Source organism: Oncorhynchus kisutch, linkage group LG6, assembly GCF_002021735.2.
Source record: "Oncorhynchus kisutch isolate 150728-3 linkage group LG6, Okis_V2, whole genome shotgun sequence".
NCBI lineage: Eukaryota > Metazoa > Chordata > Actinopteri > Salmoniformes > Salmonidae > Oncorhynchus > Oncorhynchus kisutch.
Genome location: NC_034179.2, coordinates 74,795,601 through 74,821,540, shown reverse-complemented (window position 1 = coordinate 74,821,540; position 25,940 = coordinate 74,795,601). Strand labels below are relative to the sequence as shown.

General features: G+C 42.8%; 2 protein-coding genes and 1 long non-coding RNA gene across 10 annotated transcripts in view; 1 reads left to right on the top strand and 2 right to left on the bottom strand.

Annotated features, from left to right (window-relative positions):
• Positions 1-16,518, top strand: part of LOC109898563 (serine/threonine-protein kinase WNK4) — an 87,474-nt gene extending 70,956 nt beyond the window's left edge. For both annotated transcript variants that reach the window (XM_031827532.1, XM_031827531.1), the window contains exons 8-20: positions 581-780; positions 1,341-1,411; positions 2,505-2,631; positions 2,842-2,958; positions 4,858-5,031; positions 6,804-6,858; positions 8,475-8,606; positions 9,865-10,760; positions 10,978-11,071; positions 11,531-12,128; positions 12,950-13,155; positions 13,242-13,336; positions 13,554-16,518. In XM_031827532.1, coding sequence (XP_031683392.1) covers positions 581-780; positions 1,341-1,411; positions 2,505-2,631; positions 2,842-2,958; positions 4,858-5,031; positions 6,804-6,858; positions 8,475-8,606; positions 9,865-10,760; positions 10,978-11,071; positions 11,531-12,128; positions 12,950-13,155; positions 13,242-13,336; positions 13,554-13,556 — 2,768 coding nt within the window. In that variant the 3' untranslated portion in view covers positions 13,557-16,518. The remainder of the gene's footprint in view (positions 1-580; positions 781-1,340; positions 1,412-2,504; positions 2,632-2,841; positions 2,959-4,857; positions 5,032-6,803; positions 6,859-8,474; positions 8,607-9,864; positions 10,761-10,977; positions 11,072-11,530; positions 12,129-12,949; positions 13,156-13,241; positions 13,337-13,553) is intronic.
• LOC109898562 (uncharacterized) lies at positions 14,074-22,050 on the bottom strand. Its single transcript, XR_004210403.1, has 2 exons — positions 21,825-22,050; positions 14,074-17,577 (listed from the first exon to the last, which is right to left on the bottom strand). It is a non-coding gene; the product is annotated as an uncharacterized LOC109898562 (long non-coding RNA).
• An 849-nt stretch (positions 22,051-22,899) lies between these two features.
• Positions 22,900-25,940, bottom strand: part of LOC109898561 (rho GTPase-activating protein 15) — a 37,201-nt gene continuing 34,160 nt past the window's right edge. For all 7 annotated transcript variants that reach the window (XM_031827536.1, XM_031827534.1, XM_031827533.1 and 4 more), the window contains one exon: positions 22,900-24,049. In XM_031827536.1, the coding sequence (XP_031683396.1) occupies positions 23,872-24,049 (178 nt within the window). In that variant the 3' untranslated portion in view covers positions 22,900-23,871. The remainder of the gene's footprint in view (positions 24,050-25,940) is intronic.

Below are 25,940 nucleotides of genomic sequence, written 5' to 3'. Positions count from 1 at the left end.
ATGTGGAAGATTTAGCCAAAACATGCTTCAAACATTCATTTCTCACATGCTCATGCCCTGGATTCCGTATTACAGTATCACAGTTGCACTGTGTGTGTATGTGTGTGCATGGGCCCACACGTTTCCTTATATCTGTACAGCTAAAGGGGTATCAGTGGAGCGTGTATTGGAAACTGTTGGCTCAACAGACTTTGCCTAGGGCACGTGCTACATAGCCCTGTGTAGATCCCATGTGTTTTTTTTATATATCTCTAAAGTAGGCTAATCTTTTGCAGTTGTGCCTCTGTCCATTTGTTGTGGTTACCCTCGAGCCCTGCTAATCAATGTAGCCGTCCCTCACGGTGCCAGCTAGTGGAGCCCAAAAAGGACCCTCCCTCAGGCCATGTTAGGATTTTTCTTTCATTAACAAATAAAAAGAAACATTGAGTATACATTATTTCCAGACAAGACATATCCTTTACAGTATATGTTGAACACAGTCAGGGGTACATGACATAAAGAAGAGATTGATAACATGTTAACGCCTGTCTGTCTCTTCCCTCCCACTTCCATTCCTTTAACCATGATGTCTCCATGGCAGCCGACTGCGAGATGGACGGCTACTTGAGCTCTTCTGGCTTCCAGGATCCCGGGGATTCCCCTCTCCAGCCTCCTATTAACTCCGCCCCTTCCTCCATCACTCCTGTTCCGTTGCCCCTGGAGATCCCTCATATCGAGGCCCTGGCCATCAAGGCTCCTCCCCCTGACGCTCCACCAATCCCGGCTCTCCGTTTCCCCTCGGTAGGTAGCCTGTATGAAGGTCTTGAGGTTTATATTTCTATGGATGTAGAGCTAAACAGTCCAAATATTAATTATCATGACTTCTTATAACTGTTATATTAAAGCAATAAGGCCCGGGGGGTGTGGTATATGGCCAATATACCACGGCTAAGGGCTGTTTTTAAGCACAACGCAACGCGGCGTGCCTGAACACCGCCCTTAGCCATAGTATATTGGCCATATATCACAAACCACCGAGATGCCTTATTGCTATTATAAACTGGTTACCAATGTATTTAAAGCAGTACAAAATAAATGTTTTGTCATACCCATGGTATACGGTCTGATATACCATGGCTGTCAGCCAATCAGCATTCACGGCTCGTACCAGCCAGTTTATAAAATGTGTTATATCCAGTCAGGACTCTTACACAACACCTTACCAGGAAAGTTTCTGGGCCCTACTAGTTATATAGCGGGGATATGTGTTTATGATTAGAGTGATGAGTGGATAAGCCATGAGTGTGTAATTTTAGCACCCTACCTCAACAGGCTATTCTGACCCTCTGTCCCTCCCCCAGAGTATCGCTGTATCCAACACTATCATGCCCCAGTCAGGAAACGCCAGTGGTTTCTCTTCTCCTGTCGACAGGTAACCCAAACACATGTAGAACCCCTCTTCCATGATGAGGGTATAAAGAAAGGGAATAAAGAAAGGCAAAGGCCTGCACCACACACCTTATGGCCAGTAAATATAATGTGATGTGTGTATGGCAGTGTTGCATTCAAGACAACAAAGGCCCAACAAAGGAACGAACATTTCAAATGTTCTATAGAAGTATACAACCACTATACAAGCACTTTGCTGCTTTTATCTAGTTAAATAAAGGTTCAATTAAATTAATAAATACAACAAAAATGGACTACTTCTCTGTCTAATGGGTGGATATCCGTGCAGTTAACACACAATTACGGTAGTATCCATTAAAACAGGACAGGTGTGTGTGAACTTGAAGGCAAACTTTTATAGAGCCTGTGTGTGGTTCTCTATCCCCATGGGAAATAGCCAGAGAGTCTGATGTGGCGAACAACACTTTGATGAATGATGCCATGTGAATGTCTGTTTAAAGCGCTCCATTGGAGTGTGCTTCCCTTTCTCCTGTGTGACTCACCTAGCACACACACACACACACACACACACACACACACTCTCTCTCTCTCTCCCCCATCCTCCCCCTGCCCTCGTCCCCCAATCACTCCATTTCCTGTGTGCAATTAGAACGAGAGTGGAGCAAGAGGCATCAGAGCACTTCCTTCCCTTCAGGTGCCTTTCTGACTGTAATCCATAATGGTCTCGGGGTAGAAGGTCAATGGTCTTAATAGGCTTTTCCTTCTGGGAGCTGGGTGGGATGGAAATAACCTTTTAATAGGAGTTAGAAGACTCTCAGGGGTTTGTTTGGTCATACACTGCAGCCTCATTAATAATAACCAGTTCATTATTATTTGTGTAGTATAAATAAGATTAGAAGTAGACATTAGTGGTAGTAGTAGTAGTAGTAGTTGTTGTTGTACTTTCAGTAGTAGTAGTTGTATTGGTACTGCAAGTGCTAGTAGTTAACATTTTTGTAGTGGTGGTAGTAGTGTAGGTGTTCTTATAGCAATAGTTAGTATTATCAATAACAAAAGGACACAGTGTTACATCTCCTGGTCAGTTGTCATAACCCACTTCCTGATTATCCCCACAGCTATGCCTCTGATGTGACGTCAGGCTTGAGTGATGGCAATGAGGGCCTATCAGAAAAGAGTGCCAACAAACGTACCGGTACCAAGCTCTTCAGGAGGAGAGCACGCTCACGCTTACGAATCACTGGGGTATGGAATGTCTGTCTGTGTATTTCTCTGTCTCTCTCTCAGACAGACAGACAGACAGACAGACAGACAGACAGACAGACAGACAGTCAGTTAGCAGTTGTAATGAATTAATCACATACAAAGAGGATTGCAATCCAAGTCATCCTTGGTCTTGTCAAGTGGCTACGTGTTCTGAGTGGATAAACACTTGTTTTTCTCCTGTCCTTCCAGTTGTCTGACAAAGTGGACCGGGTCGTGGAGTGTCAGCTCCAGACTCACAACAGTAAGATGGTGACCTTTAAGTTTGATCTGGACGGAGACAACCCGGAGGACATTGCTGCTGTCATGGTGAGTGCACTGTGTGTGCGTGCATGCGTGTATCTTCAACTCAAACAATTCTTATCCACTGAGCTACTGTAATCTCATCCAATGTTATAAAACATTGGCCGATTTTCAAGCAGAACCATAACTTCCCAGAGAACACAGAAGAACACTGTGCTTGCTCCTTGAGAATATAACATCTAATTATCCAATCAATGAAATAGTGTTTACTGTGTAAGAAAGTGAAACTGACCATGGATTCCAGCAAGATCTCTCACAGTTTTGGAAAGAATGTTGTTTGGCCTTGGCCCTGGGAAAGCATGGTTAACGGTTTTGATTGAATAAGCCCCAGTTATGGGGGAACATTTCCCTAGTTCTTAAAACTTCATAGCAGTTGCTCACATCATGGAGTTGATAGGATTAAAACAAGCTGAAAAAGACTGCAGAGAACAATTTTGCATTGGTGCAATGCAAAAAGTGAAATCTAAACAAGCCGAAATATCTTCTATTGAGTGATAATTCATACCAAGGGAAATTATCTAACATCATTGGCAGATTGCATATTTTAACCTATAAAAGGCTTAATACAAGTAATTTATTTTATTTGAAGATATTTTCCAAGATATTTTACCTTAATATGAAATAATATAACATATCTTCAAAAATGTCTTGAAACGAGATAAATTACTTGTATTATACCTTTTTTTGGTTCCATAAGCAAAATTAACTGCCCAAATAATGGAAACACTTCAAATGAGGGATACAAAGTATACTAAAATTAGGTGCTTCCGCACAGGTGTGGGTCTTGAGTTAATTAAGCAATTAACATCCCATCATGCTTAAGGTCATGTACAAAAATGCTGGGCAGGCCATTATTTTGGCTAGCATGGCTATGCCCCATAGGATGACAATGCCCCCATCCACAGGGCACGAGTGGTCACTGAATGGTTTGATGAGCATGAAAACACTGTAAACCATATGCCATGGCTGTCTTATTCACCAGATCTCATGTCACGACTTACGCCGAGGTCGGGTCCTTTCCTTGTTCGGGCGGTGCTCTGCGTCGCCGGTCTTCTAGCCATCATCGATCCACTTTTCATTTTCCATGTGTTTTGTCTTGTTTATCCTCACACCTGGTTTCAATTACCTCAATTACTTGTTGTATATTTAACCCTCTCTTCCCCCCAAGTCTTTGTGTGGGATTGTGTATTGTAAGTGCATGTGCATGTTTTCTCAGGTGCACGTTTTCTCTAGTGCGCAACGGGTTTTGTACCCATTTGTTTGTTTTTCTGGTTTCCGGTGGTTTTATGAATAAAACTTCTCAGTTGATTACCCAGTTTTGCTCTCCTGCGCCTGACTTCCCTGCCACCAGTTACGCACTCCCTTACATCTCAACCCAATTGAACACTTATGGGAGATTCTGGAGCGGTGTCCGAGTGCGTTTTCCACTACCATCAACAAAACACCAAATTATTAAATTTCTTATGGCAGAATGGTGGCGCAACACCCTATTAAGACACTTTATGTTGATGTTCCACTTTATTTTGGCAGTTACCTGTACAATGCACTTGGAATTTCAAGACCTGCGAAACTAGTTTCAAAACTAGTGTGTATGAAAGCTATCGACTCACTGCTCCAATAGCCATCTGCCTAAGTCGTTGCCCTGACACATGGCTATAGACTCCTATAGCGGCTAGGAGTCTACAGCCATGTTTCAGGGCTAGCTAAGTGGGTGTCTGTTATGAAATCCTGTCAACAACAAGCGAAGATGATTGTTGACTCACGTTCAAAATCTTCCTCTCTTTCTTCCCTAACTTTGTCCATCTGTGTCCGTGTTTGTCTCAATCGTCAAATCTAACTGTTCCCTCACTCATATCTGTTTTATTGATTGAATGATTAATTGACTGATTGATTTAACTCCCTCAGGTCCACAATGAGTTCATCCTTCCCTCCGAGCAGGAGGGCTTCATCTACCGCATGCGTGACATCATCAAGCGTGCAGAGGCCCTGATGAGGAGGGGCGAGCCCCTGAGTCTGGGGGACGCTGCCCACCAGCTCTACCCCTACCTCAGCGAAGTGGGCACCCTGTCCGCCTCGCAGGTGAGTGCCATAGAAATATACATCATTGGTCAGTGCCAATGATGTACAGTTTCACCTTTATTTAACCAAGTAGGTTATCATTTACAACTGCGACCTGGCCAAGATAAAGTAAAGCAGTGCGACACAAACAACAACACAGAGTACACATGGAATAAACAAACGTACAGTCAATAACACAATAGAAAAAGTCTATATACAGTGTGTGCAAATGGCGTGAGGAGGTAAGGCAATAAATAGTCCATAGTAGTGAAGTAATTACAATTTTAGCAAATTAATACTGGAGTGGCAGAAATACTGTTAATATGCTGCCCATTGTTGGCATGGTTACAAAACCAATAGTTACAAAATAGTTACATAACCAACCATCTATACTGAACAAAACCATAAATGCAACATGAATGCAACAATTTCTAAGATTTTACTGAGTTTGGGTTCATATAAGGAAATCAGTCACTAGAAATAAATTCATTAGGACTTAATCTATTGATTTCACCTGACTGGGCAGGGGTGAGCCTGGGAGGGCATAGGGCCACCCACTTGGGAGCCAGTCCCAGCCAATCAGAATGACTTTTTCCCAACAAAAGGGCTTTGTTACAGACAGGAATAGGCCTCAGCACCACCCCTCCCCCTCCTCAGATGATCCCGCAGGTGAAGAAGCCAGATGTGGCAGTCCTGAGCTGGTGTGCTTACTTGTGGTCTGGTTGTGAGGCCGGTTGGATGTACAGCCAAATTCACTAAAACAACATTGGAGGTGGCTTATGGTAGAGAAATGAACATGAAATTCTCTGGCAACAGCTCTGTTGGACATTCCTGCAGTCAGCATGCCAACTGCACGCTCCCTCAACTTGAGACATCTGTGGCATTGTGTTGTGTGACCAAACTGCACATTTCAGAGTGGCCTTTTAATGTCCCCCAGCACAAGGTGCACCTGTGTAATGAGCATGTCGTTTAATCAGCTTCTTGATATGCCACACCTGTCAGGTGGATGGATTATCTTGGCAAAGGAGAAATATGCACTTTTTGTGCATATGAAACATTTCTGGGATCTTTTATTTCAGCTCATGAAACATGGGACCAACACTTTACATGTTGCATTTATATTTTTGTTCAGTGTATATACAGTGAGGAGAACAAGTATTTGATACACTGCCGATTTTGCAGGTTTTCCTACTTACAAAGCATGTAGAGGTCTGTAATTTTTATCATAGGTACACTTCAACTGTGAGAGACGGAATCTAAAACAAAAATCCAGAAAATCACATTGTATGATTTTTAAGTAATTCATTTGCATTTCATATGCTTTGTAAGTAGGAAACACTGCCGATTTTGCAGGTTATCAAATACTTGTTCTCCCCACTGTAAGTGGTGCACACCTCCAGTCCTTGAGGGCCACAGTCCTGATTTTCGTCTTGAATTTAACAATGGGATTGATTTCTATCTGGGAAAGGAGGTATTTGCACTCTCCAGCCAGTCAGTAACATCAATCAACTGCCTGGTGAAAAATCTAATCAGCACGACTGGGGAACTCAAAGACCAGAGATATGCACCCCTGAGACAGATGGTTGGTTTTGTCTGTTGTTTTGTAAGTTGTGCACTTGTTGGTCCCACTTACAATGAACAACAACTTTAAGGCCCTGGGTTATTTGCCCCTGATCTTTAGAACAACTTAACAACAAAAGCAAGTGCATGGCAATCCTCTGCAGCAAGACAGCATATGAAATGGAGTGATTTTAACAGTTGATTGGTTGACTTGCTTTGTGATTGTATTTCAGCCGAACTTACATGCGCATGGACTGGAACGCACACATTCCTCTTCATCTTTGCCCGGTAAGGAAGATTCCCTGTGTGCGTGTGCAATATATGTATAGATGTATGTTTCTATAGTTCTATTCTGCACCCCCTTGAACTTCTTTCACATTTTGTTGCGTTACAAGGTGGGATTGAAATAGATTTAATTGTATGTTTTTGTCATTGATCTACACAAAATACTCTAATGTCAAAGCGAAAAGAAAATTCTACACATTTTTACAAATTAGTAAAAGTTTAATAACTAAAATGTAGTCGTTGCATAAGTATTTACCCCCTCAGTTTAGACTACCCCTTCCTCTGTCCCCCATACATACAACATCTGTAAGGTCCCTCAGTCAGGTATTGAATTTCAACCACAGGGAGCTTTTCGAACGCCTCATAAAGAAGGGCAGTGATTGGTAGATGGGTAACAATAACAAATCAGACGTTGTTGATTTTACAGCGACGACTACAGTTCAATGGCTGTGTTGGGAGAAAACTGAAGATGGATCAACATTGTAGTGACTCTACAATAATGACCTAAATAACAGAGTGAAAAGAAGAATACAAATATTCCAAAACATGCAGATGGATGCAACATGCCACTAAAGTAATACTGCAAAGAAACCACAACACAGGGCTACAATTTTTGGCCTAAATGCAAAGCCTTATGTTTGGGGCATATCCAACACAACACATCACTGAGCAACTGCCTCCTTATTTTCAAGCATGGTGGTGGCTGCATCATCGTATGGGTATGCTTGACATCGGCAAAGACTGGGGAGTTTTTCAGGATGAATAAAATGGGATAGAGCTAAGCACAGGAAAACCTGCTTTACAGGACAATAACCTACAATACAAAAGAAATCTGCACTGAAGTTGCTTACAAAGAAGACAGTGAATGTTCCTGAGTGGCCAAGTTACAGTTTTGACTTAAATCTGCTTGACAATCTATGGCAAAACTTGAACATTGCTGTCTAGTCATGATCCCCAACACCCTTGACAGAGCTTGAAGAATTTTGAAAATAATAATTGGCAAATATTTCACAATACATGTGTGCAAAGCTCATATGAGACTTACCCATGAAGACTCACAGCTGTAATCATTGCCAAAGGTGTTTCTAACATGTAGCAACACTCAGGGGAGTGAATACTAATCAAGGTACAGTATATGAGTGTTTTATATTTCATTCATCTTTGACAAATGTTAGAATTTTTCTTCTACTTTGACATTACAGAGTATTTTGTGTAGATCGTTGACAACAAATGACAATCAAATCCATTTTAATCCCACTTTGTAACACAATGTGAAGAAATCCAAGGGGATGTAGACTTTCTATAGGCACTGTATGTCTGTAACTATAATGTTTTTGCACATTGTACTTTAGGGGCCATAATGGAAATAATTATCTGATTTATTGCACTATCCCTGTCACGTTTGTAAATGTATGTACTGTGTGTATATGTACTTTTTTAACCTGGTAATAAAATCAATCAATCAACTGAGTTGAATTGGTAACCTAAGCAGCACAGTGACCAGTGTCCATCACATATAGATTTGTCATCAGTCCCCACAAACACATCGATACGGTATGATCAATGTCACTTTGGTGTATCTGCGCATGTTTAAGGGTTTATTTGTCTCTCTGGGCCAGACTTTGCTGAGGGCAGCGTTGCTCAGCTCCGAGGTTCGTCTCCTGTGGTGCCTGTTGGAGACTTCTACATCGACCCAAAGGCGGTCCCTTCTGTTCGTCCCCTCCGCTCTCAGTCCTTCCAGACCACGTCAAGTACGTACCACACTCCAACCCCAGAAAAACTGTCTGGCTGCTCACCATCAACCACAGAAACAAAAACATTTCATTTATAGCTGAAATCCTTAATAGGTGAAACTGCCACGTCCGTTTGGGATGTTACAATAACAAAAAAGTTACTGCAAACAACAAACACTGTTTTTTTCCCCCTCGGACATCAGCCTTTGAGTCTTAGACTTTGAATGCTTATTACAGTAGTAGTCTGAGCAGTGGTGTTGATATACTTTGATATTGCCAAAGTATATATATGTTTACCAATCGGGCATTGAGATTGGCAGAATAAGAAGGAAAGAAGATTTCCATTAGAAACAATAGGCCGTCCGGCAATTGGAGTCAAAACATGTGATACTCTAAATGGGCATAAGGTTATTCAAAGAACTGGTATCCCCACTCAGACACACCCACTCACCTCTAGTGTTCAGGTTTACTGTAGAGCAGAGTGCTATCAGCCAGCACTGTGCGTCACTTCCTCCTCTCAGGCACCTCACAGTCTGAGTTCGCCCTACAGCAGGGTCCCCTGGGTATTTACCTCAACCACCCAGAGGGGGGACGGTTCAGGCCTGAATGCCCTCTCTTATTCTCTCATTCTCTCTCTCCTCCCCCCCTCCAGTTGCTCTCTCAGAATGTTTACTGACCGATACAGTGGGGATTTTCCCTCTCTGTCTCAGCTCTACTTAGAGTTGCCATTCAGTCTCTTTTAATAGGTGTGAGGTTTATAGGCAGCTGCAATGTGAAAGACGAGTTAAGTGAGTTACATAATCCATCCATCATTGACACATTTTAGCTTTTGTTTATTTTTGTTTTCTGTAATTACTTTTGACACTCTGGGCGAGTCAAATTTCCTTTTGACTGCCACGATTTCATGGGAACCTGTGCTTAACTGAGCTGAAGTTGTGCTGCAGAATTATACCTCTGTCCATTGGTAAGATTGAAAAAGGAAGGAAGTATCTACATTTGTGTGAGGAAAAGCGAATGTAACCAATACTTTGTCACTGTATCTGTATCTGAGTGAAAATAGGTCTTTCCTCATGTGGTCCAGTTTGATTTATGTTGTAAATGACTGATTGGTTACTTTAGATGTGGTGCTAGGCAGAAGGGAATGCTGTCTACGTAACATAAACTCTTTAGAACAGGTCTTTATTCTGTTTGTGGATGGAACCTATTCAACCAGTCATAAGTCAGATTGTTGCCCTACTTATGAGTCTAACCCCAATATACCTTATGTGTCTTCCAGGTTCTTCCCAGACCTTCCACCCGCCTGCTTCCCATTACCCCCAGTATTCCCACCCTGAGGCCGTGCCCCCCGTGATGCCCCTCAATCAGCTGCCTCCCCTGCCCCAGCAGTACCCCAAGCATCCCTATGTCCACAACACCCACTTCCCCTTCCCTTACCCTGTCACCCAGAACTCCTCAATGCACGCCAGCGCCCCCTTCATCCCCGAGACCCTCCACCGGGTCCTAAGCAACTCCAACCTCTCCTCCTCTTCTCCATCCCCTTCCTCCTCCCCAGCCAAGCCAGCCACCCCAGGGCAGCAGCAGAGGGGTGAAATGTTACCTCTGAGCGGTGAGGTAGTGGGCAGTACCCCCCAGCCTACCCCTCCAGCTCAACAGCAGCAGAACCCAGGCATGTGGCCCCCAAACAGCCACAACCAGCCCCTCTTTTCCCTGGCCAACGTGTTGTCCCTGGCCATGAGCGTGGCCCAGTCCTTCATGCCCCCCACCTCCATGCCCAGCGGTCTGAACCCAGCCCAGTCTGGCTCCTACCACCCCTCCATGTTTTGCCCTCCCCAGCTGATGCCAGGGGAGAGCCCCTACCAACCCCAGGGCAAAATAACAGCAGGCCAGTATCTGGACATGTACCAGCAGTATGCAGACACCCAGGCTCTGCACCAACAGAGCCTGTTGAAAACCAACGTAGCCCCAGGGTCACCCCAGCCTGGCGGGCTAGTGGATGGGTCTTCTATCAGGCAAGCTGGCTCCAGCCTCTCTCCTCCAGGATCCAGGGCGAGTCCCCAGATGTATTGCCAGCTGGGGCCCAGGGTGGGGTTCCAGGAGCAGACAGACAGCTCAGCCTCCACCTCTATCACCAGCTCCCCCTCCTCCTCAGCTCCAGACAGCCCACAGAGCACCGTGAGTCACTTAATAAATATGTGCTCATATACATGAAGAAGTGTATACTGTAGGATATGAATTTGCTTCAACCTGTGTTGCCTTACCTTTAAAATCTCAAACCTGTTCCTCTACAGTGTTGTATAGATTAGACACGCCTGTAACATGTTTTGGCATATTGTATTATTACAGCACTGAGCTGGTAAAGCTGATTTTTTTATTTTATTTTACCCTGCAGGTGACTTCACCCCGGCTACGAACCTCTTCCACCCTGGTGGTGTCAGAGTCGGGAGCAAACGCTGCCAAAAACAGACTGTCACCTATCTCTGAGGGTAAGCTCTCTCTCCATGCCATACACATTTTCATTGTGTATGCATTTGGCATGATGAGCTAATAATAGTCAATCACGTCAATTTATTTTTAATTCATGTACATTTTTAAAGCACTGTCTGTTTCCAAGGTAGCCGATATGTCAGGAAAAACCACATTGTATTTTTGCACCTGCTGTGTCCATGGCAACTTAATATACGATACTGTGGATCACTAATTTATCAATTCACTTTTTACTGTGTACTTGTATGACCCCAAGGTACTCTCTCAAGCAACATGACTTAAATCATTGTACAGTTAAGTCTGCCCCCCAAGTGCCCAACCTGTAGTATGAACTTTGATGAGAAATACTTTGTTGTGTAGATGAGTAGGCTGGCTTAATGTCAATGACTTTCCAGACACCATTATAATATGTAATGTGAAATAACTCTCTATTCTCTCTCTCTCTCTCCCTCCAACAGAGAAAAAGCCTACAGTTACCGTCGGCCGTTTCCAAGTCACACCCAGCAGAGAGATCCCTGCAGCCTCCGCTAGCCCAGCCCATGATCCTCCCCAAACCCACCCACAACACCAAACCCCGCCCACTGTCACCGTTAGCATCAGCCCTTCCTCCCGGGACAGTGAATCTGATACCAGCACCGAGGAGCAGGGGGGCGAATCAGAAAGCAGCATTAGCACTGTAACCGTGTCCCTTCCCCAGCGATCCCCCGGCGGGCCCCTGTGTAACCTAGACATCGCCCACTCCTTGCCTGGAGGCCCTAAGCAGACAGAGCAGGAGGACCAGCAGGAGAGTGAGGAGGAGCCCGACAAGGAGCCCGACAAGGAGCCAGACAAGGAGCAAAAGGAGGGAGAGGAGGATGAGGAGGAGCTGAGGAGAAGGGGGGGCCGGAGGCTGAGCCTGAGCCTGTGGGAGGGTACAGCGGGGAGCCCCCAGTTCAATGGGAGCAACCTAAACCAGCCCTGGATGAGCTACACACGCAGCGCCTCATATGTCAGCAGTGACGAGACAGAGAGCGAGAACGAGGATATGTGCGAGGAGCTACAGGAACTCAGGGACAGGTGAGTGGAGGAGAGGAGGCGCACCATTTCTGTTTTTGAAGTTAAGTCTCTGAGGTTGTGAACAAACACACAGACAAAGTACAAAACGTTAGTCCACCAATCAAGGTCACCGGTTCCTCCCCAGTCCTCCAAAACAAAACAAACGAGTTATGGCCACACTGTTGATAGGAAATAGAAGTGTGTCTTTATCACTCTAGTTGAATTAAAAAGAGTTCAAAGAACTGTTGACATCAACATGTGTAATAAGGTCATAAGAATTGTCATTCAGTGGAGGCTGGTGGAAGGAGCTATAGGGGGATGGGCTCATTGTAATGGTTGAAATGGAATCAATGGAATGGAGTCAAACATGCGGTTTCCATATGTTTGATACCGTCCCATTTATTCCATTACAGTTATTACAATGAGCCTGTCCTCCTATAGCTCCTCCCACCAGCCTCCACTGTCATCATTAGAGCATGACATAAGGTTTTGAACATTCTTAGAACTTGGTTTGCCAACACCAAATGGTCATTAAACCAAAATGATCTTCCAAATTTACAACCTGACTGTCAAAACACAAACACCAATTCAAGCTAACTTAATAAAACTCTTCTTACCCCTGACCTTGACCATCTTCTCCTTTCTCAACTCTTTCCCTGTCCCATGCACTCTCTCTCGTATTCTCTCCTCCTTGTCCTCTATTCATGTTCTGTGTACTTTCTTGCTCTTTCTTCTTCTACTCCCTTCCCCCTCTCTGTCCTTCCTTCCTCTCTCTCTCTCTCTCTCTCTCTCTCTCTCTCTCTCACTCACTTACTCACTCACTCACTCACTCACTCACTCAGGCACCTGTCAGAGGCGCAGGCCCTCCAGCTCACTCAGAAGAGGGAGATTGAGGCACTGTATGAGCATATGGGAAAGGTGCCTCCCCCTGGCATCATGTCCCCCGCCGCGATGCTCAACAACCGCCAGAGGCGCCTCTCCAAGAGCGGCAACTACCTCGGCTCGCGTAGGAACAGCCTGCAGAGACTGGATATACTGCCCCCTGCAGGTCAGTTGGTATTGTAGTAGTTATGTTGCTGTCTGGTTGGGAGCTCGTTATGACTTAGCTATTCCCTCCATGTCTTACAAACACAGGGATCATGCGTAAAAACTCAGTCAGTGGCAGCAGCAGTGGCTCTCAGGAGAGGTCCAGTAAAGGGGTGACCTTTGCCCCTGACTACAACCGGATGGTGAGCAAGCACCCTGTCTGACCCATGATCCCTATACCCTGACCTTGTCAGTGTGAACAATAACGTAGAACATTTTGACAGGTGTAATCCTTCTAAAAAACCTGTGCCGTGATGAAAATAATATGTTAACGTAGTCACCTTGGTATTTCTTTGTTAACCTGCTTGGTTACTTGGTGAACACACTACGCCCTCTGACCTCTAACTTCTCTCCTACTAGTGAGACTCGTCTCCCTGTGTGATCCGGAGGACAGGGGGTTGGGGCAGGTGATACTGTGGCCAGTCGCCTCCCCTCCCAACCACCAACCAGGAAGAGAGGGAGCCCAATGATGACCAATAAGTTGCCAAGCCCAGTGCTGAACAGATAGCTCCCAGCCTGAGCCTTGGGATGGGGAAACCGGATGGCCAGAAGACATGGGCCTTTTCTCAATTGGATTTGCTCAACTCCTGCGTCCTCTTTCCTCTGTCCACTCTCCTCTCTCGCCTCCTTTTGAAAAAGGTAATTGTGGAGAGGTAGCAAGGAGAGTGAACAAGGACGAAAATGAGCTTGTAGGAAATTAGACTCCTTCTCCACTCAGGCAAATTACGTTTACAGGGGTGGATCCCAAAATAAATGTGTAGAGTGATAAAAACAAATGAAGTTAGTTGTTCAAGACATTTTATAGATACAACTACAAGTAGCATATTGTTTGTAAACATGTGCATGCTTTTCTCCATCAAAAAAACTAAAGCTGATTCAAAGGGGGTGTGGCAGATTTCTAAATTATTCAGTGAAGGACTCAGGTAGGACACACATGACTATCATCTATGAAAGATGGCTAACAAGGAGGAAGAATACACTTCTGTTCGCCTCGACCACTTATCAGTTTCTGAGTCACGGAGGAGAGAGGACGGAGGAGAGGTTGGAGGACGGACTTTTTCCCAAATGAGAAAAGGCCATGGTCATCCACACGATGGGCCTCACTAAACACTCCTCCTAACGACGATAGATAAGGATCCCATTGTCAGAGCACCAAAGCACCCTATCTGCCATCTGGTTCATGAGCAATACCATGAGTTAGTATTGTGACACCAAGCCAAGGAAGTCCCCCTCCCGTTCTTAAGGATGCTAAGCTTATATAGCTGTGTGTAGCGTCAGGTCAAATGGAAAGTGAGGATAGGAAGGCTTAAGGTGTGTGTTTCTGCGTGTGCTCTTATGCGGATGCTGCCTGTGCTATCCCTGGAAAACACGTCCCAGAAGCCCTGCTCTCTCCTGCACTTCGTCATCCAACTGCTGCAAGCAGGAACTCCTCTTAATACAATATGACCCTATTCAATCCGAAGTGCTGAAGATCTGCTTAATGTTGCGATTGACAACTAAAGGCAATGTTCCTGCAGTCACGGAGACTGTATTCACGGTAAACGCTGCATATGTCTGCTCAGGAGATAAGATAGCTTTAGCAGGATGAGATGTAATCATTGCCTCAAAACAGTGTATTTGTATGGTTTATAATATTGCATAAGGAATGGGATGAACAAATATGCATCTATCTCATGCATTGACCGGCAAGTCAGGTAAGCAGTTTTCCATTTTGCAGCTCCGCTTACTTGGTGTGCTTGGCGAACTAAATCAAGTACACCTAAATAAGAGAATCCAAGCTGCCTGCAAGTATCAGCAAAACATCAGAGCTGTATTTGGTGTAAACAAATGTTCATGAAGCAACACAAATCACACATGGTGCATGAACAACTACATGTCACTTTATTGAACGTACACTGAACAAAAATATGAACGCAACATGTAAAGTGTTTGTCCCATGTTTCATGAGCTGAAGTAGAAGATCCCAGAAATGTTCCATATGCACAAATAGCTTAGTTCTCTAAAATGACATTTGTTTACATCCCGGTGAGTGAGCATTTCTCCTTTGCCAAGATATTCCAGCCTCCTTCATCCTTCAAGAAGCTGATTAAACAGCACGATCATTACACAGGTGCACCTTGTGCTGGGAACAATAAAAGGTCACTCTAAAATGTGCAAGTTTTGTCACACAACACAGTGCTACAGATGTCTCAAGTTTTGAGGGCATGTGCAATTGGCATGCTGACTGCAGGAATGTCCCCCAGGCCTGTTGCCAGAGCATTTAACATTCATTTAACATTAAATTTAAACCGACTCCAACTTCGTTTTAGAGAATGTGGCAGTACATCCAACCAGCCTCACAACCACATACAACGTGTATGGCGTCGTGGGTTGAGTGGTTTGCTGATTACAACGTTGTGAACAGTGTCCCATGGTGGCAGTGGGGCTATGGTATGGGCAGGCATAAGCTACGGACACCGAACACAATTGCATTTTTTCGATGGCAATTTTAAATGTACAGAAATACCGTGACGAGATCGTGAGGCCCATTGCGAGACCCATTTTTTGTTAAGGTATCTGTGACCAACAGATGCATATCTGTATTCCCTGTGATATGAAATCCAAAGATTAGGGCCTAATGAATTCATTTCATTTGACTGATTTCCTTATATGAACTGTAACTCAGTAAAATCTTTGAAATTGTTGCATGTTGCGTTAAAATTTTTGTTCAGTATACAAACACTCCAGGTCTTATAATATACTACACATTGTTCATTTGTTACTCACTTTCTATGGCCTAGTAGTAAAGATACTGGGTGTCACTTATCAGCCTTCATTTTTTAAGCAAAGAGTGGACACTTATGCTTTAAAAACGTATTTTAATCTATGGATTGATACAATGCACTTTCCATAGGGGCCGTTCACTATTGCTATTGAACAATTGCGTACCTATAAATAATAGTGGGGTAAAGATGTATAGTTATATATTTTAAATCGGTATGCGTGCCTATGCATTTAGTGTTGGTAATTATTTGATTAATGACAAAGACCTGAAGCTGTGAAGAATTCTGAGCTATTTGCCTTAAAGTATGCACATGGGGAACGATTGTAGTAGAACACATGAAATATATTACTCAGATTGTGTTCTTCTAAATCAAGACATCAACAGTAAATATACAATATATATTTAGGATGTCATGAGCTCTATTTTGTTGTCAATCGTGTTTCTAGAAAACATACTGCCATGCAGATTCTGTGCCTTTAACATTTGTTTTTTACCTTTCAAGCGTGATTGTTTCCTAAATCATATTTGTACATATTGCTAATAAATGACAATTCAACATCATGCAATGTTTTTATTTTTTTATTTTCTCCCCAATTTCGTGGTATCCAATTGTTAGTAGTTACTGTCTTGTCTCATCGCAACAACTCCCGTACGGGCTCTGGATAGACAAAGGTCGAAAGCGTACCCCGAAACACAACCCAACCAAGCCGCACCGCTTCTTAACACAGCGCGCATCCAACCCGGAAGCCAGCCGCACCGATGTGTCGGAGGAAACACCGTGCACCTGGCGACCTGGTCAGCGTGCACTGCGCCCAGCCCGCCACAGGAGTCGCTAGTGCGCGATGAGACAAGGATATCCCTACCGGCCAAACCCTCCCTAACCCGGACGACGCTAGGCCAATTGTGCGTGTATCCATGGACCTCCCGGTCACAGCCGGCTGCGACAGAGCCTGGGCTCGAACACAGAGTCTCTGGTGGCACAGCTAGCACGGCGATGCAGTGCCTCATCATGCAATGTTTTGAGTTTTCTTTCCCTTTAGGTTGATGCCCAAAATCATCGCGCATTGACTTTGAAAACTCAAAACTGATACACCGTCAAGTAAGTGAATCATTTATTACACACTAATCATCTGATTGCAGCTTTACGTTTTATTTCATTCTCTAACAACATCTGAATATGGAAGAGCCCAACACGTAAGCTTTCTCCTATATTACGAGGCCAATTAGTTACACAATACACAAACCATGTAATATTCTTAAACAACCTCTTATTATATAACAAGTTATATTACATTCAGAAACCAGTTTGCTGGGTATCCAGGTCTAGAGCATGTGCAAGGTTACATCTATCTCTACAATGCATATTGAAATAACAGAAACTGATAGGCGCCTCCACCTTTCAAAAACAAGTGTGTATCTTTTGGCCACAGTTGCGTATGGCAGATTGACAGTCCAGTCCCGTGTGAGCTCAGCTTCCACTGTTCCTGTGCAGGTGAGGGAGCTGGGAACATCCCTAAGAGATGGTCCCGGTCCTGGGGCCTCTGATGTAATTGATCTTTGCCTCATTATCAATGTCCTCCATGATCTTCTCCTGCTTCACTGAGAGGATGGTGTAGCTGACTGAAGACAAGAAATGGTTAAGGTCACAAAACAGTCAGGAGAAACCTTTGCCTTTTTCCTCTCAAAGAGCACTTCAGTATATTTCTGCAGAGTTGTGGTTTTCATTGCAGTGCCATATTGAGTGCTGTGGATAATTTTAGAGCAGTGAGAAATGATAAGACACACACACCACACACAAACTAGCTAGGAACCTATTTGGTGACCATGACATGCTAACATTAGCAGCCAGCTAGTTAGTAGCTATGAAAAATATTGCCTTGTCAGACCATTACCACTGTTCCAACTGGCTGAAAGGCGTTTCTTAGAACATGTAAAGCGTAGACCAGATCATTTTCGACCAGGGCTATAAAGTGCAACCATTTTGGTTGCATATGCTCCTAAATATTTTGTTGTGCGACCTGCCATTTTATTTTGGGAGCACCGTGCACCTAGAAAAATAGTCACACAGACAATAATTGTTGTAATGATTAAGCTTCGCTGTACCATTGTATAAGTGCCCTAGAGATAAAAGTGGGTGTAGATTCCTTACTGTCATGACTGCACCATTACTACAGAGAAAAATGTCATGGATTGACTATACATTCATAAACCAGTTCGCTCTTAGTGTACAATTTTCACTTATGTACCCAGTGGTGTAAAGTACTTAAGCAGTACTTTAAAGTTTTTTTTACTTAAGTTTTTTTTTTTTGGTATCTGTACTGTCGTGTCTTTGGTTATGCCAGATTAATTGCTAAAACATGCTATTCTATAAAATAATTTCTCCGTAATTAATATCACCTGATTGAGCTAATCATGTAAATGTAATTAACTAGAGAGTCGGGCACCTCGAAATAATATTTATAGAGCTGTTATCTTCCAAATAAACTCTTAAAGAACTAGCAATATTTTACATCAATAGCAGTCAACATTAATCTTCATCTTACTTCAGTCTCATAATCTGAAAGTTGTAAATTCTTGGTTATCTGCAAGAACGCTGGCTAACAAGTTGAATCAGCAATACAAAATTGGGTTTAATTATTTATTTACTAAATACCTAACTAATCACACAGAATAACATATACAAAGAATGAATTATACCTGGATAATTCTTTACGTCATAGGAAAACGTCCCTAGAGGGCGGAACAGATATGACAGCTTGTTACACAAAGGAAAAGGGGCTGGGTTGAGTGAAAGAGCGGGAGACTGGAACAAAGGTGAAACTGTTCTATCGTAAATACAGTATATTATGCATTCTAAATTACCGCCCATTTGGAAAAGCAAAATGCAATAAATATTTACTCTGAGCTGCGCTTCAGTGGGTTGGTGGTAGATGGAAGACCGTGTTGCCAAACCGAGGCCTCTGTGCTTTGAAGAATGTTTCTGGTGGTCACTTGGATAAGTTGTAGTAATGTCGTTGTGTGGTAGATGGGATACTCTGTCTGTTCCTTCCTAACCTGCATTTGCAGCTGTGGTCACTAACTCAGCAGCTAGGAGATATCACTTCTGTCGTGAATAAGAGTTCAAAGTTCCTACCATTCGCAACCAAAGCTCATGCTGATGTTGGCTTCGTTCTCTAGTTTTATCTGAACCATTCTGACATATGATCGTCATCCTCATCGGAACAGATAGTTATGTTGTCGTCAAGAGCTTATATAGGAAGGAAGAGGAGGGTGTGTTTGAAAAGTTTTATAGCCCTTGTCCCTTCACAGGGGAGGGCCACTGATTGAGCAGCCCTATCTTGTGAAAATCCAAATCTCACATTTTAGAAGCAAAAATCACATTTCATCCCATCACAAATAATTTCATATTCAAACATTTAAATTGAACAACAATTCCATGTGAATCCGATAACTCTGATGTGTAGACTTTCCACTGTAGAGTTTGTCATTTTATCATTGATGAGAATGTCTCAGATGACAACCGAACTGACATCATATTCATTAAGTACCACTGCACATGTTCAATTGTTCGGATTACCAGAATATAGTTCATTTCCCCCCACATACTGATGTTCCCAGAATCTCTATGTTAACCAAGGTTTTTTTAAATGTAACCTCAGTAGGTTAGAGAAGGGAAAAGGAGGGGGGGGTATTTATGACTGTCATAAACCAATCCTCCAGGGCAACGTCATGACAGTACTTTACTATTTATATTTTTGACAACTTGTACTTTTTACTCCATACATTTTCTGTGATACTCAAAAGTACTTGTTACATTTTGAATGCTTATTCCAATTCACACACTTATCAAGAGAACATCCCTGGTCACCTCTACTGCCTCTGATCTAGCGGACTCACTAAACACAAATGCTTCATTTGTAAATGATGTCTACGTGTAGTAATGTGCCCCTAGCTATCCGTAAATTTTAATAAAAAAAACATAACATAAGGAAACTGGAATCTATTTTAGTAAATAAAAATTACTTTTGATACTTAAGTATATTTAAAACCCAATACTTTTAGACTTACTCAAGTATTTTATTGGGTGACTCACATTTACTTGAGTCATTTTCTTTACTTTTACTCAAGTATGACAATTTCCACCACTAAATGTACCCCAATAGGTAGTACTTTCACACAATGGAGAAACCTAATATTCCACAAATGACTCATTTCAATGACAGGTTTTTGTATTAACATTTTAGCTTTTTATAACAAACAAATGTATTTACAGTTTATAGGGCTCAAAAGTAGCTAGAAATTAATATTGGTACAACAGAAAAAAACATGCTGGTGCTTCTAAATGTTATGATCCTAACTTTAAATCGGGTGCACCTGTACTACCAATGAAAAATTTCAATTTAAAACCCATTTTTCTACCAACCTACTTTCCGATACTTCCTTCATTCCTGACTTGAAAGACAGCGCATGTCTTCTAAACATCAATGGCTAGTTAGAATTTAATTTAAAAATGTTTTTGCTCCATTAAGTAATCCAGCAATGTGTATGCTGTCATCTTGTCTATTTAAAATCTTCTCTCATTGATTGAGACAGCTGGGTGTCCACCCCAAAAGGCCCTATATCAGGGTCGCAACTTTGGTTTTAGAAGTGGAGGGGACAATTATTATAATTTTTTATCCAGTGGGATACACATTCCAAACAGCCTAGTTGACTGCACTGAGGTATCCGCATGGTCCTAAAGCACACCATTGCTTTGTTCTGTATCACATTTCAATGATAAAACTGGGGGGGGGGACAAAAATACGATTTCAGTACGTGGCCCCCCCTTCCCCAGTGAAAGTTGCGCCCCTGCAATATATTGACCAGATACTTAGTATCTGCTCTAACAATTAAAAAATGAAAGGCAGTCAGGAGGCGGCAAATCAGGTGGGCCCATTTTAGCCCATGAGAGGGCATATGCAAGTGAACAACAGGTACAACTCCGATATAGTTGCCAGGATGTCATATCTCCTTATATCAGTACACCCGTACCAACCTATGCATTACAAAACTTGTTTTCAATGAGCCAGATGTAGCAAATAAGCCACTACATTTGTTAACCAAATTTGACACACATTGACCTGCATACAAAAACTCCTCAGGTAGTCAGTCAGCAGAAAAAAAGGAAAACACCACCTGCTGGAGAAGACAGATTTGGGCCCAGTTATCCATCTTGCTTCACATCTTCCTCTCTGACACTCACCTTTCTCGATCAATGAGCGTTCGTGCTAACTTGGATCCTTAGGATGTCCCTACCCTTTATATTAACTTCAATGGGGGGTGGTGACTTCCAAGGAATCCAGATTGCAAGGACCATCAATGAGAATATTTGAAATAGACAATATGGTGTACACATTTTAGCTTTACTTCATGGAGAACAAAAATTGACATTTATTATTTAATAACAGAGCATATTCTAAATGTAATTATAAACTGGGTGGTTCGAGCCCTGAATGCTGATTGGCTGACAGCCGTGGAATATCAGACGGTTATGACAGAACATTTATTTTTACTGCTCTAATTACGTTAGTAACCAGTTTAATAGCAATAAGGGTTTGTGATGTATGGTCAATATACCACGGCTAAGGTGCCTATTGGCCTTATACCACACCTCATTGCTTAAACAAACCACTTGCAACAAGCCAAGGACGTTTAGACGCATGCGTTGTCTGCCAAGTCAGGAATTGAGGAAGTATTGTCAAGTAAATGTTTGTCAAATTCTCTGTGCTACGCTTTACACTAAGTAATAACCGCTAACATCCAGCTGGAACAGTTGTAACGTTAAAGGTCCGACTGAGATATGTATGGCACCCTAGATGGAAGGATACACATGCCGATGACAAACGCCCCGATAGCTAGTCCAGCTATGCGGTTGCGACTACGTATTTTTAGCGCGTTTTTCTTCCAAAAGTCGAGATCTTGTCTTTTCCTGAGAAGCTGTTTCTGTGCCGCTGTAAGTTGCTCCTTAGAAGCCATTTCAGTGTTATTATGTGTCTGATAGAAATTACGTACGTTGTTTCATGTTCTTTGGTTTGTGACTGTACTAGACAGCCCAGCAACTTGTGCATGTCTGCCCTCTATCGTTTTGGAGTAGCCTACAAAGCCCACACATCTGGCTGCGTTCCAGCACGTTTTTATTGCAGTCGCGCTGCGCAGATCACCAATTAGTGGAAAGTAGACTTTACTCCAGCCATTCACAGTTAATTCAAATTATATTATTATATCTAAACGTTGTCTTCAAAATCAAATCAAATGTAATTTGTCACATACACATGTTTAGCAGATTTGATTATGGGTGTAGTGAAATGCTTTGCAAATACTTTCAAAACTTTGGGGTAATGATTTGCAGGGTGTTATAGGCTAATTATTGTCATCACGTTGTCAATTTCATTCATCCTAAATCATTTTCAAGGTCAAATAAATAATTGTAAGTGAGGACTTGGTGGACTGTATATTCTTTAGGTTAGGTTTTACTTCATGTGTTCATTCCTATGTTCTGGTAAGGGAACAGATGACAGACAGGTAGTATTCCAGTTGAGGTGGTTTACTAATGCCGAAGATGCACCAGCACGGAACAGCACCACACAGTGTGTGTAGTATGAATGGGCTAAGGCACTTAGTGGTCTGGCAACTTGCTTTAACCAAAGTTAAAGTGTGTGTGTGTGTGGTATATGAACAAGGACACACACTGGTCTTGGCTAACACAATGAAAGCTAACTGGTGGGAAAACACAAGGATGGCTGTAACTTTCTCACTTGACTACTGATCTTCTTCTCTGAGCTGTAGATCGCCCAGCATGCTCTGCTCCACTTCACCGGTGGGCAGAGCTACAGCTATATTTGATTAACTAACATTACTGATATGATTAACTACAAATACTTCACAGCCTTTTGGACAGAAACATTGACAGAAATTGAATTCTTTTATTAGAAGAACATTCATTTATAAGGTAAGATGAACTCTTATGTACAGAGAAAAAAAGTTGTTCAAAATATCTTGATATATTGTTCTTATCCTTGTTCTGTACTAATATTAATACTATAAAACAGCCATAATGTACAGTTATGCTCTATCATAATATATTTTCATACATACTGCCCATAACGTACAGCCACGTTATGCATAATGCATCACAATATAGTCGCAAGTGGTATTCCTTGATAAATTCACAGCCTTTTTCTAAATTAGGAAGTAATCAAATAACTTTACAGTCAAGGCAGTGGTTTGCTATCTGTATGGCTCGCCAAAAGGAAAGCAACAACAACCATTTTAATTGGTTGTATTGTTGATAAGGTAACATTCGGGAAGGTATACAATATTTAAGCTTTTTCATAGACTTTAACATATAGTTAAGAGGTCATCCACTAAAAAGACAGATCTGTCTCAGATATGTCACTCCAAACCATGGATACGACATCAGAATATTCCCCCAAATACATGTACACCTACATGTAATATATATTTAATTTGTAAAACTAAACATGATGCCTATTGCCAGGTATTGTCATAGGATCCATGGTAAACTTTGGTATGTCAACATGTTCATCCATTTTCCCCTTTTCCCTCAACTTCCTTTTTTGTCAATGTTCTTGTGAGTGGACGTACCAAAACAGATGGATGACTGGATGGGTGGACTGGATGGATGACTGGATGGGTGGACTGGATGGGTGGACTGGATGGGTGGACAGCACGAGTTTGAAACTTGGGATGAAGGTTGAAGACTTGGAGCTACCACAGTTAAAGGCTAGTTCACTGACACAAAAGAATCTCCCTTTACCAAATCTAGCAACCCATGTAACCATCAGTCTTTTCCCACGGCTTGGCAACCCCCATTGTCTCCGTCCCTCTTGACTCATGGGTGCCATAGAAAATGTCTCAGCTGGGGGCAAATACTGTCTCAAACTCTTTGAGGATGAGCTCCACAATCTGGTTCTGGTAGACCATGTAAACGGTGATGTTGGCCGATTCAGTCTGGGGCCTGAGTAACGTAGGGCCAAACACGATGGCCACACTCTGGACTGACATACGGTTCTTTTCCCCAAACTCAATCACTCTGGAAGAGGGGATGAGGAGAAGAGGGAGTGGGAGTAAGTATGAGGAGGTTGGAAAGTGTTTAGTATATCAGTTATTTATATCATTTGTATAGTTTTTATATAAAACATAATTGTATATATACAGTTGAAGACGGAAGTTTACATACACTTAGACGAGTCATTAAAACTCATTTTTCAACCATTCCACAAATTTCTTGTTACCAAAACTATAGTTTGTTTAGTTGGTTAGGACTTCTACTTTCTGCATGACACAAGTCATTTTTCCAACAATTGTTGGAAAATTCCAGAAAATTATGTCATGGCTTTAGAAGCTTCTGATAGGCTAATTGACATCATTTGAGTCAATAAGAGGTGAACCTATGGATGTATTTCAAGGCCTGCCTTCAAACTCAGTGCCTCTTTGCTTGACATCATGGGAAAATCAAAAGAAATCAGTCAAGACCTCAGAAAAAATGTGTAGATCTCCACGTCTGGTTCATCCTTGGAAGTAATTTCCAAACGCATGAAGGTACCACGTTCATCTCTACAAACAATAGTACGCAAGTATAAACACCATGGGACCACGCAGCCATCATACCACTCAGGAAGGAGACTCGCTCTGCCTCCTAGAGATGAACGTATTTTGGTGTGAAAAGTGCTAATCAATCCCAGAACAACAGCAAAGGACTTTGTGAAGATGCTGGAGGAAACAGGCACAAAAGTATCTATATCCACACTAAAACGAGTCCTATATCGACAACCTGAAAGGCCGCTCAGCAAGGAAGAAGCCACTGCTCCAAAACCGCCATAAAAAAAGCCAGACTACGGTTTGCAACTTGACATGGGTGACAAAGATCATACTTTTTGGAGAAATGTCCTCTGGTCTGATGAAACAAAAATAGAACTGTTTGGCCATTAATGACCATCGTTATGTTTGGAGGAAAAGGGGGGAGTTTTGCAAGCCGAAGAACACCATCGCAACCGTGAAGCACGAGGGTGGCCGCATCATGTTGTGGGGGTGCTTTACTGCAGGAGGGACTGGTGCACTTCACAAAATGGATGGCATCATGAGAAAGTAAAATTATGTGGATATATTAAAGCAAAATCTCAAGACATCAGTCAGGAAGTTAAAGCTTGGTCGTAGATGGGTCTTCCAAATGAACAGTGACCCCAAGCATACTTCCAAAGTTGTGGTAAAATGGCTTAAGGACAAGAAAGTCAAGGTTTGGAGTGGCCATCACAAAGCCCTGACCTCAATCCTATAGAATATTTGTGGCAGGAACTGAAAAAGCATGTGTGAGCAAGGAGGCCTACAAACCTGACTCAGCCGTGTGTGAGCAAGGAGGCCTACAAACCTGACAAACCTGGCCTACAAGCTCTGTCAGGAGGAATGGGCCAAAATTTACTCAATTTATTGTGGGAAGCTTGTGGAAGGCTACCAAAAACATTTGACCCAAGTTAAACAATTTAAAGGCAATGCTACTAGTTGTGTGTATGTAAACTTCTGAATGTGATGTTTTTTTTATTTTACCCCTTTTTTCCTCCCCAATTGTTAGTAGTTACTGTCTTGTCTCATTGCTGCAACTCCTGTACGGACTCGGGAGAGGCAAAGGTCGAGAGTCATGCGTCCTCCGAAACACACCCCGACCAAGCCGCACTGCTTCTTAACACAATGCACATCCAACCCAGAAGCCAGCCGCACCACTGTGCTGGAGGAAACACCGTACACCTGGCGACCTGGTCAGCGTGCACTGCGCCCGGCCCACCACAGGAGTCGCTGGTGTGCGATGAGACAAAGATATCCCTGCCGGCCAAACCCTCCCTAACCCGGACAACGCTGGGACAATTGTGCGTCACCCCATGGACCTCCTGGTCGTGGCTGGCTGCAACAGAGCCTGGGCTCAAACCCAG